An 11759-nucleotide genomic window follows, 5' to 3' on the forward strand; every position below is an offset into this window, starting at 1 on the left:
AGGAATGGCCAAGCACGTTTAGGTGGAGAGATGGGTTTGAGGGGTTCGTGGTATGTCAGTAAATCAGGTCAGACTGGAGCTTCCCCCACAAACGTGGGCAAAATGTAGGGGAAGTCTGATTTTCCTGGGTGTGCATCGATAGAGCACTGGAGGGTTTCCCTCATGGAGATGCCCCTGTAAGGCCTCCCCTGAGCAAGGCAGAGAGTTCATGACCAGAGATGCTCAACAACGAGAGCAGCTTCAGACTGGAGGCACATCTTAGGCTGCTACTCTTTGCCTTGTGTTAGAGACAGGGAATGACTATTTTTTATTAATCAGCAGAGGTTCTGCTGCAGGAACAGTTAAAGCACACAATCTTGGGTTTTTTGCTGCTCATCTGTTTCTGGGCCTGTATAAAACAACACATCTAACAATATACAACGCTTTGAAGAAGGTTCATGAAATACAGATTATGGTGGTTTTGCATGGCGTGACAAGGAAATACATTTTGTTGTGCTTGTGTTTATGCGTGTATACAGCTGGAACATCCCTGTGAATACATATTATTTTGGCACTTAATTTTAAAGAGCTGCTACAACACATAGATGCCTGTTGCTGTTCCAGGAGAGGAGCAGGAGGTGAGTGGGATATGTTCCTGTTCTGTGTTGAGCTCAGGGACAGAAGTACTGGGAATCTTGTGTGACTCCTGCTCAGCTCCCACTTCACACACAGTTACTTTAGTGCTTTTTAACTACCTTGGCAAATCAGACCCAAAACAATTATTTCTGCCCTGGAGCAGCTGGGGATTGCCTCATATGGCTCAAAATAGGGCATAAAACTTGTTAAGTACCCATTCACAGCCTGCTTTCTGGCCTGTGTTCCTCCCAGGTTTGGCTCCCTGGCATCAGTGGGCCAACAGGAGCACCTTTGTGCTTCTCCATGGCAGCAGCATTTCTCTCTCATGGCAGGGAAGGCCTTTTTTCCCTTTTTGTTGTTATTTGCCTTAAGAAACCTGTCAAGAGAATATATCATCTCTCTGTTTTAAGGGATTCTCTGCGAAGGATGGGAGAAACCATCCCAGCCCTTCCTCCTGCAAGTGATGAAGGACCTAACCTGCTTTTCTTACATACTGGCATAGTTTCCTCTTTTGTATTTTGAATGTGGTATAATGATTAGGTGCATCAAAAGTATACATTGCAAAGCTGAGACAGAGAGATTAATGACTTACTGTAATAATGGATTATTAATGATCCATTATTATACCCACATTTGCTTTGTGACTTCAGCTTGTTGTGCAGGTCATAGCTCTCTCCTGCTCTGAGTTCTGTTTCTGCATCAACTTGCACTGCTGGTTGGGTACTGATGGAACAAAATGTGCACTTCTGCGCTGCTCAGTTATGTAGGATAATCACTTTTGGTATGTGACTTGATTTGAGGCAATCCGTGACCAATTTTTTGTTGTTGTTGAGTGAAGATCACCATTCTGGTCAGCACAGAGCTACAAAAGCCAGACCAAGGCCATGCAATGGGTTGGGAGAATTAATGCTGGACAGTCACTTTCCCTGGTTTCCCAAATTTTGTGGCAGAGCAGGCTGGCAGGACCTGAGTTGCACTGATCTTTTGGCACGGATCAGGCAGGCAGCAAAGGCCCAGGTGTGAGCTGCAACAAGAAGATGTTCTGTGTAACAGAGGATCAGAGGAAACTTCTCTTTTAAAGACAGACATTAAGCACTTGGAATTGCTATGAGATAAATTTAAGGGATCAGCACGATTTATTCTAAATTCGCTTTAAAGGGTTTTTTTTTTTATCCAAAAGAATTGATTACTAGCCATATCAAAAACTGGGAGTAGTTACTGGAGTGGTTCGACTGTACAAAATTAATCTCAGTCAAATGAAGCTCATAGCCCCGGCTAACATCTGGGCTGGCTTCACCCCTGCCGAATCCTCTTGCAAGAACAGGCTCCAGGTGTTCCTGCCTCCTCACAGCAAACAAGTGGCTGCATTAGCTTTCAGGAAACGTTTAATGGGCGTGCAATGTGGAATGTCAGTGTTGCAGTACATAGCTTTATTAGCTGAGCTGCAGGAATTGTTTTCTGACTTGTGTTGGTCCTTTGCACGGATTGCAAAATGGAATGGAAGGTATTTATTAGTCCTTGGGAGCCATAAGACAGAATAATACTTACCTGGCTGGAAATATGATCAGTCTTGTAACAGATACTGCTATATTTAAGGAAGAAACACACAAACCCATTTTGTAATTGGTAAGCAAGAATTTTTAGGTGTCCTGGCAGGCACAGGCATGTGTCTCCTTGAAGGGTTAGCACATTTGTGGGGCAGAGCTCGAGGTTTTTCTGAGTAAAACTCTATACATGACCTAGGACAGGGCTTTGTAATTCAAAAAGAAAGATGTGCCATCTCCTAGTTGCAGTGGTTAATCCTTCCACGTGTTCCCAGTCCACCAGAGCTACCAGTGAGGTCCCAGTATGACCATGTCTTTCCATCTTGGGAATCTCCCAAAATAGCTGTTAAAAATATTGTGAATAAAGTCTTGTTTAGGTATGATTTACTCTAAGTGGTAAGGTTTTACTGGAAAATTTAAAAATTGGAATGTTCATGCTTTTAAGTTAAGCCTCAAAATGAGGCAGTAGTTTCTATTTTAAAACCTGAGCAAACCAAGCAGTTTTGCTTTTCTTCAACACAGTATAATGAACATACATCAAATATTTCAAGTTTTTTACTGTAGCAAGAAATTTTTGTTTTTTAATTTTACTTTTACCAGGTCATAGAAAGAAATAATAATCCAGCGTTTCCTATGGTGGGTGGTAGACCCAGTGTGTATGTGGAGAAGCAGGCCTTGCAGTGCCTGTTCAGCTTTGGTCCGTGCTCTTAAGCCCCTGGAAACACAATCCAAAAATGATGTGATCAGCCCTTCACCCTATGAATGGTTTGCAATGAAACCAGCCCGTGCCTGCCCTCCCTGTGGGAGTCATGGTGCAGCAGGAACAGATTTCTGCTGCCATTTCTGGGGCAGAGGGAGTTTCCTTGGGAGAAAACTTTGAGCAGGTCATAGGCTCCTGGCTGCCTCCTGAAGCCCTTTGCCAAGAGGCTGCTGAAAGCTCGAATGCCCTGGCACAAGAGCAAATAGAGAGACCACAGAGGGAACAGAGATGGGAATTGTTCCCATTTCTATTGAGAAAAAAAAAAGGGGGGGGGGTATCGTAAGTAAACAGTCAATAATTGTAGTACTCTGAAACCTAATTACTTTTGGTATTTATAAAAAGAACCTGCATCATTCAAAAGAGTAAGTTTTAGCCAGTTTTACTGATTATGCCTCCAGTCATTGTATTGATCTGACCCAGAAGTAGGAATGACTCCAGAAATGCCATTCTTGTCAGGCTCCTGTTTTGCATAATATAATGCCCATTTCAGAAGTTTAGATATACCCAGATTAATTTGCTCACAGATAAGAACAACCCACAAGCTGTTGATTAAGAGGAAAAGTAAGTGCATTGAAAAAGACAAACCAAAACCAGCCCAGCCCCACACTTGACCATTTGAGCAGCATTGCTGTCCTGGCAGGCTAAGCAATGTGTGAAAAGCTGATTGTGTAAAATGCTGCTTCTGTGTTTGTTTTTCTCTTTTTTTTTTTTGGTCATTGCATGATGCCCGGCAGGCTGATAGACTGGGATTCTGTGGTGGCTTTGAACTGGGCTTCAAAATGTAGAACAGAGCAGTGTAATATTAAAGGGTGTACTTTGAAACCTGTATTAGGATGGTGTTTCCTGGCATATCTCCACTGTGCATTCAGCCTGGGGACTTGTGGAAAGACAGTGTGGTTTTTGCTGTTGTTTTTCTCCTATTTAATTGCATAAAGCAACTGGGAAGAGCTGGGGTCTTGAGGAAAGTGATGGGGAAAACAATGTTGGGTATAAGTCTTCTGCTCAGGTTTCTCTTGACTTGTCCAAAATACTGTTCAGAATAGTGCAAATGTTGAATTGCCCAGGTCAGCTTGGATACACAGGCCTCTCCAGCCTTGTCCTTCAGCCCTTGATGGGAGTGCCTCTGCCCAGTGTCTGATTCTGTCACTGGCAGAACTGGTAGGGGTTTACTGAGGCGTGGGTTTGACCCTTTAGGTGCTGGGGGCAACCTGCTTGGCCTTTTTCCTGCATTTTTGCCTTTTCAGCCTTTCTGCATTTGGTGGTAAATACCAGTACTTCAGCCCATTTGGTGAGAGGTGTTTAAATTGCTGAGATGATCACGGGCTGTATTTCTACCTTCCTATCTCTACTGCTGGTATTCAAGTGTGACTTGTGTGACCCAGTCCTGTGAATCATTACAGATTTTTGCAGCAACTCCCTGTATCACTGTGTACAGACTATTTCCTTCTGTGCTCCAGTGCCTCTCTTCCACACTGGCCTGACTGTGCTGTGGTTTCTTGCAGTGTGTGCCGGCACCGAGAACAAGCTGAGCTCCCTCTCTGACCTGGAGCAGCAGTACCGGGCCCTGCGCAAGTACTATGAGAACTGCGAGGTAGTGATGGGCAACCTGGAGATCACCAGCATCGAGCACAACAGAGACCTCTCCTTCCTAAGGGTAAGCAGGCTGCTGTTCTCCTTCCCTCTGCTTCTGTGTTTGAGGGAGCAGCGATGGGTGCTGGGCTGGAAAAGACCAGGCATCTCTCCCACCAGCTCCACTGTGATGCAAGAGGATGATAAAATGTCAGGGATGTGCAGAGAACAAGCACAATGTCATTGCTGTGACAGGTGCTCTGAGTGTGAGTCATGTAGATTTATCCAGGATGTGGGGGAGAAAGCCGAGACACTGGAAGGTGACGCCTTGCAGGTCTCCCACTTTGTGTTGCCAGCAGGTACAGGGCAGGTTAAGTGGGGTTTAGGAAGGTCAGAGAATCATGCAGATAAGCACTGGAGGTCTGGAGAAGCTAATCTTAATAAAATGCTAGATATGGACTGATTGATATACTAAGGGAAGAACTCTGGGCAATGTTTGTGGAGCATTTAAGAAAAAGGAAAAAAGTGATTGCTGAATGAACATAAAACCTTCTTCAGCTATGAGACTGGAGCTATGAGCCTAACTGAATCTCCTGCATCCAGGGGAAGTCTGTGGTAGATGAAGGCTGTATTGCTTCTGGGGAGCCTGGGTTGTGCATTCCCTCAGTCCTCTTTACATCAAATTTTGGATTTGTGAAGGAATGTTTCAGTGTGGTTTGCAGATTCCCTGTTGCCATGCTGGCAAGGACAAGATAGAAGGGTGCACACCGAGTTCAAAGAACTTAAGCCCATCGTTATTTGGCATTTCACATTCTTTATGTTTAAAGAAATATCCCCCTAAAGGCATGATCCAGGTGGGCATCTGAGGATGCTGCAGATGATGTGGCTGTAATACAGAAGGTAGGTCTGAGGGCCAGGGTAGAAAAGGCAGCCCTTGGCAGCATGGTTGCAGTCTGTGCTGTGATTGTACTCTCCATGACACACATAAGGGTTTACATTGCTCATGTTGCTTGCCTGTACCTCTGAAAAATGCTGATGTCATGTTCCAGGATGCCTGTCTGTGTGTAAGTGGCATGTTCACGTGGCAGGAGCGGTGGAGTTTAAATCCGGCAGCCGGAAGAGGCGGTGGGAGGCAGCCCCAGCTGGTCGGGTTACTCTCACTCATTCTGTTTGCTGGGTCTCGGGTGAGCTGAGTGCTCAATTCCAGTCTGTAAAACTGTGAACTTTCCACCACAGTTTCTAGCAAAGGCAAAGCCAGCTCTCCAGCAGTGTGTTTAGCTTTGCTTCACATTGAATTTGTTGGGAATTCCACAGCCTTGCCACTCCATACATTGGCATATATTTACTCTAAGTGTACACCAGGCTGCTGAAAGATCTGCAAGCAAAATTCAGCTACCAGACATGTCTGGAGTAAAGTTTGGGGTGCTAATTGCACTCAGACTAACAGATTGCCTGTTAATTTGAGTGACGAATGCCTCGGAAGTAAATGCTATCCGTACATTTCACAGTTGTGACAGGTGGGAAAAACACATATGCTTTTGCTCTGAAATAGATACAGCCTTGGTGCAGCTGGACCAGCGTTCCCCGACGTGCTGGACAGGTGGCAGATCCTCCTCCTGTGAGGGCAGGATCCCTGCTCTGCTTGGGGCATCTCTGCAGTTTCAGATGCCTCCTGAAACCCCTGACTGGGCCATCGTGCGTGGCTCAAATTCATCACAGACAGTCCTTCCGCTTCGGCTTTTCTTCCTTCTCACGCTGCCTGCTAGGAGGTAGGGAAAACAAATTACTTGGACATTAAGGAATTAGCATTCCTCACAGAGGGCTGCCATAAGCAGCGTGAAATATTGGTGGAAAGAAGAGAGTAAAATCATCAAATGAGAACAAGAAGGAAAGGCCCTGTTCAGAAAATGGAAGTGGTTTGGTCACCTGTGCTTTTTTGGTGACAGCTACTATCGCTTTTTTATTAGTTTTATTACTTCTCTTACCTACATCTGCCCCCTTGCAGATGTCTCAGCAAAAAAGCAGAACTTGAAACAAAACTCAGCAAACTGGAAGACCTAGTTAGTATGATAAATTGTAGTCATTAAAGTAGAAAACCAAACAGAAGAGAACATGTTCTCGGTGAGGCAAATAAATAAATAAATGTTGGCACATTTACGCCGATAATTCGACGTTCATTAGTTAGGCAGTATTACCCATTTTATCATATTAAAAATGGTTTTAATGGCCAAATGAAGGTGGCAGATGGGACATAACTAAGAGAAAGGCTGTTTGTCTCTCTCAGACTTGAATACGGTGAACTTGCTGTGCGACACCACGCTCCTTCAGCCTGCTCCAGTGTTTTAGTCTCTGTTGCAGTAATTGCCCTCTTCCTCCACCAAAACCACTTCAGGTAAATGCTGGTGCAACCCTGGGTTATCTGTGTCCCATGGCTCTGTGTGCCCACCTGCCCTCTCTGTAGTGCTCAGCTTAGCTGGGCAACTTCTTGCTCCAGGACAGAGGCAAGACCCAGTGAGCTGTAGGCATGCTGAGCCTTTTCATCATGCAGTAATAAACAAATAGCATAAATGAATTGAAGTGAAAAAAACCCATAATTTTATTTACCCTGCAGAGGAACATTAAAAGATCAGCATCCCATCTCTCATATTTATTTAGACATTTATTCCCTAAGTAGATTTGCTTTATGTCTGTGAGTTAGCTTTCTGGATATCTGCTGATGAAGACTAAAAGGGGCTGTCTGTCACCTGAATGAAGTGCTCAGCCACTTAAACTTCCAGGCCTGCAGATCATGAGGAGCTTGATTTCTGTAAGGGATTGCACATGCCAGTTGTTTCTTTTCCTGCTGTTCTTATATGTGTGCAGAGCAGGAGTACAAATCTTCTGTGTTACTTAAATGTATTTTATTTTGGTTCCTGGTTGTGTTGTGGTCTTGGTATTGCTTTCCTGTGAGCAACTGCGGTATGAACTTGTGCTCTGTGTGTGCTGCCCTCCAGCTCCGCCAGCTCTGTTCCTGCTGCTTGGTGCTTGCTGCTTCCCTGTGCTGTGGCCACAATGGGGAGTCATGGCAGAGGAAAGGAGCACTAAGTAGCAGGAAAAATTGTGTCTGCGCCTGAGTGTTGGGTAAGGAAAGATGTTTGTGACATCTCTGGGCTGGTAGCTGGCTTGCTTTGTCCTTCTTCTGAGGCTCAGCCTACTCACAGAAAATGTACAAGGGGTTATTCAGTTTTTGAAGTCCTACCTTTGCCAGCTTTGGCAATGAAATGAAGCTGAGGTTAATGCAGCCCATGGCTGCTGCAGTCCTACCTCCCTGTTGCAGCCAAGGCAGGCTCTCCACTGGCATAGGTGCTGCCAAGAGCATGATTGAACTGAGCAGGACAAATAATTGAGTGGAAAACAGTCCCTCAGAGCTCCCTTGTCCCTGTCGTGTGTCCAGGCTCACCCAGCAAGTCAGCAGTGACAATGGTAAGGAGTTGGGCCCCACCTCCCACTGCTTCCCAACCCACCAGAATGCTTCACCTAATTGCACAGGCCAGGCTTTTGCACTGGGATTTGCTCCGTGAAACCAGATAAGCTGGTTGAGCTGGTGCATGTCTTGAGTCTCGTCCAGGCGAGAGCTGAGATTTACTTCCCTGCTTTGGACTTCAGAAAAAAACCCCCTTGAGTAAAGCTCAGATTGGTTCATATTGCAAACAACTGTTTGAAGAACAGAAGGGGGAACCTATTTTAGTTGCACTTGGCAGAGCTGACAGTTCCTATTGTGGGCTGTTCTTATTTCTTAATAACATCTCCATATTCAATTTTCAAAATAAAATACACAATTAGTGTATCACAAAACAATCTTCTGCAAGTACTTTAGTTCTGTTAAACACGTTTGGTAAATGAGACTTATCTTTGACTAATCCCATGGCTTTTAGCAATTCATAGTCAGTAAATTGTCTTCTCGTGCCTGGATTTTATTTAACCAATTCAGATTATTTATTTTTAAAGACATGATCAAAGTTCTGTGCTATTCTCTGCCATAACTCTCCCATGTGATTATGAAACTCATTTTTAACCACAATCAACAGTCTTCAAAAATTATCTACCACTGCTTTATGGGTTCTTTTTTCATTTACCTCAGCAGTGCTTGTGTAGCACCTCCAGCCACACTTGCAAGGCAGCTGGCTGACATTTAACAGGGGGTATGTTTCATGGGGGCAGTTTTACAGTTATTGCAGAGATGTAGGGCCCCATCTCCCCTCTGTCAGCACACACGGCCCTGTGCTTGGTGAGAACCCCTGCCAGCCCCACCTTAGCCTGTTCCTTGCAGTCACATTTAGACTCTGTGGCAGATGGGATTTGGCCATTTGGGCTTTATATTCTTTGTTATTGGTTGTGTTTAATCTTTGGAGGAAGTTTTGGTGAAACAGACCCCTTCTGAGGGGTGAGGACTGCCAGAGAGGCAGGGGAAGAGTTGGGTTGCAAAGCATGCTGCCTGGCCCCATGGCATTTGGAACTGCTTCTAGTTAAAATAAACCAAAGTGGGGGTTTTTTTAATGCTTTTTGGTCTTTTGCAGCAAAACAGGGCTAAGCAGACCCTTTTGAAAACTCTGGTGGCAGAGCTGAGAGGAGACGTTGGCACAGAGAGAGTCTGCATCTGAACAGACGTGTTGGGGAGGGGTGTGCAGAGACGGGAGGGCATTGCTTGGCAGAGCAGTGTGATGATGTGTGTGGCTCCTGAAGGCCTGGCAGCACAGCTCTGCATCCCTTCTGCAGCAAAATGGTATCTGACTGCCCAGCTGACAGGCTTCAGTAGGGTCCCTGCTCAGTGGAAAGGGCGGTGGAGTACTGTGCCTGTCAGGAGTTCCCAGAAGGACAGGCTGTGGGGGTAGCTGTGTCTCTGTGGAGGCGGATTTTCCCCAGAAGTGCTAGGAAAGCATTGCAGTGTGGCCCTACCCCAGAACGGGGATTTTTGGGAGGAGTTTGCTGGGCAAGGCTACCCTGTAGCATTTGTCATGCAGTGAGTTGCATCGCTTGCCAGTGTGTGTTTTGTCCTTGGCTGGCAAGAGGCAAAGTGGCCTCCAGGTAACTACAGACATGGAAATTGAGTACATGTATGTATGTGTTCGTAATTGCCCTCCCAGGATCTTACCTGTTAGAAAACAAAACATAAACAGCAGCGGTGTGATGGTCAGAGCTGTGCATGCCACACAAATCCAGGTGGAAAGAGGACACCTCCAACTTGCTGTGGAAACACAAGTGCTGTGCTGGGTGGGTTACAAGAGACCAGTTGCATGCCAGACCACGCTTCTGGCATAGACAAAATGTTTCACACCGGCTGTGCTGGGTGAACCTGAGCTAAGTTTAAAGTGAGCTGCATCCCAGATTCCGAGGGTGGAGTGGGAGCAAAGGCTTATTGCAGAAAGCATATGTGATACAGCTCTGCTCCAGGAGAATGGCTTCCTCTGCCATTTCCCATTGCTTGTGTAGAAATAGCAGCTTAAAATAATCACAACAGTTTAAACTCCTCCCAAAATGGCTAGGAAGCTTGGATTGCCAAGGAGAGGAATGCCACAGATTTGCATGGTCTTCAAGGCCTGTCCTGTGTTTGGAAGCAGGTATTGAAATGCTGCAGGCATAGTGAGTAGCTAAATACCAGGCACTGTTGTGGTAACTGGTGTTCCCATGGCCCTCATCCCTTTATGTTGATACCACACTCCACATAGTCCCTAACACAGAGTCACCCAGCTCCATCCCAACCCCACCACTCCCAGAGCCCCCCAGCTGGTAGGGAAAAGGCATCCAGCACTTTCTGACCTAAATGTCTTCAGAGGTGTTCAGAGCACATTATTTTTGTGCTTCTGTTGCTTATCCCCCTTGTGTTACACTGACAGATCACCTGCTTTCCTGTGCTGTCCCAGTGTCCATTATAGGTGTCTGTAATTCAGGTATGTCCCTGTAGCTCTGCAGGCTGCCCTTAGCAGCCCCTGTGTCTCCCTTGAATGCTCAAAATCCTCTTTTTAGCACTGCCTGTCATGGTTTCAACCCATTTTTTGTAGATACAGGACATGGTGCTTCTCATTTTGTGATGAAGCATCTGGTCTGAGCCTCTGGCTGCTGCTGCTGGATGCAACTTGGCAGCTCAGGGACCCTGCTCACACCTCCCCTTCCTTCTCCCCAAAAGGCTGGGTCAATATACAATTAATCCTCAAGCTGAGTTTGCCAAGCTGTAAGCAAATATCTGGTCATTAGCATATATTATTTAGCAATTATTTTGGGTGGCTTGGTATGAAAGGTGCATTTGAAATAACCAGTTGTGTTTAGGAGGAGAGTAGGTGCTGTGGAAATGGAGAGCTGGGTGCTGTGGAAATGCAGGCTTCTGTTTTGGTGCAGCTATGGACTGTGGAGTGAAGATTTGTGTCTGTACCTGCTGAGTGCTCTGAGGGTCCCCGGGAAGCATTTTTCTGGGGGAGGTTGCAGTGGAGGATGGCTGCAGATTTCCAGAAGAGCCTGAGTCTGCTGGGGATGGCCCTGGGCTGTTCCTCACATCCCACCTACTGCAAGGCTGCCCTTGTGAGTGCTGCCAAAGCCACTGGGGCAGTAGCAGCCACATCTCCCTGTCCATGTCCCCATGACTGATGTGCTGTATAAAACTCATGCCATCATTCTCATGGAGTGACAAGTAGGCAGTATCAGTCTGCCCTTTGTTATGCATTCCCCCATGAAGAGGGGGTTCAGAGAGGCTCCCCTGGCAGAGCTCCTGGGGGGACTTGGGGATGGATCCCAACATGGGGCGTGTTTTGCCCCTTCTCTGGGTTGGCAGTGGCCAAGAGCTTCCCCAGCTCTCCCACAGCCTTTCTTTCCCTGTGTCTCCTTTGATAAGGGGGGGCATCCTTCAGCTGTATCATGTGTGGAGAGGAGAGGTCAAGATTTGAAGTCCAGGTTGATTAAGGAGTCTCTTTAAATTGTCTTTTAGCATTTCCCATTCAGCTCCTATTGTATAGCAGGCGCTTCATCTCCAGCTGCTTGGGAAGCATGTCTGATTCATGTGCAAGGCAGTGGTAGCCACTCTGGAGCAGGAGAGAGATAAAAGAAGCCTGACTTAAATTATTCAGAGTATCCCAGACCCACACACATGCTCGAGATCAACAATATCCTCTTCACTCGCTATCCTGTTTTTGTGGTTGCAGTGCAGCTGCCCTTGGTTAGGCAGAGCAGAGCACTGGGGAGATGATGTGGAGTGGCTCCCCCATGCCCAGGGTGTGGACCACTCCTCCCTGTGATGTGAGGAG

At 46.2% G+C, this 11759-nt stretch overlaps 1 protein-coding gene across 1 annotated transcript in view; it reads left to right on the forward strand.

Moving 5' to 3' along the window:
* Positions 1 to 11759, forward strand: part of ERBB4 (erb-b2 receptor tyrosine kinase 4) — a 530390-nt gene that overhangs the window by 178729 nt on the left and 339902 nt on the right. The window contains exon 5 of the mRNA XM_017747097.1: positions 4422 to 4573. Coding sequence (XP_017602586.1) covers positions 4422 to 4573 — 152 coding nt within the window. The remainder of the gene's footprint in view (positions 1 to 4421; positions 4574 to 11759) is intronic.

Source organism: Corvus brachyrhynchos, unplaced genomic scaffold, assembly GCF_000691975.1.
Source record: "Corvus brachyrhynchos isolate BGI_N302 unplaced genomic scaffold, ASM69197v1 scaffold671, whole genome shotgun sequence".
Taxonomy (NCBI): domain Eukaryota; kingdom Metazoa; phylum Chordata; class Aves; order Passeriformes; family Corvidae; genus Corvus; species Corvus brachyrhynchos.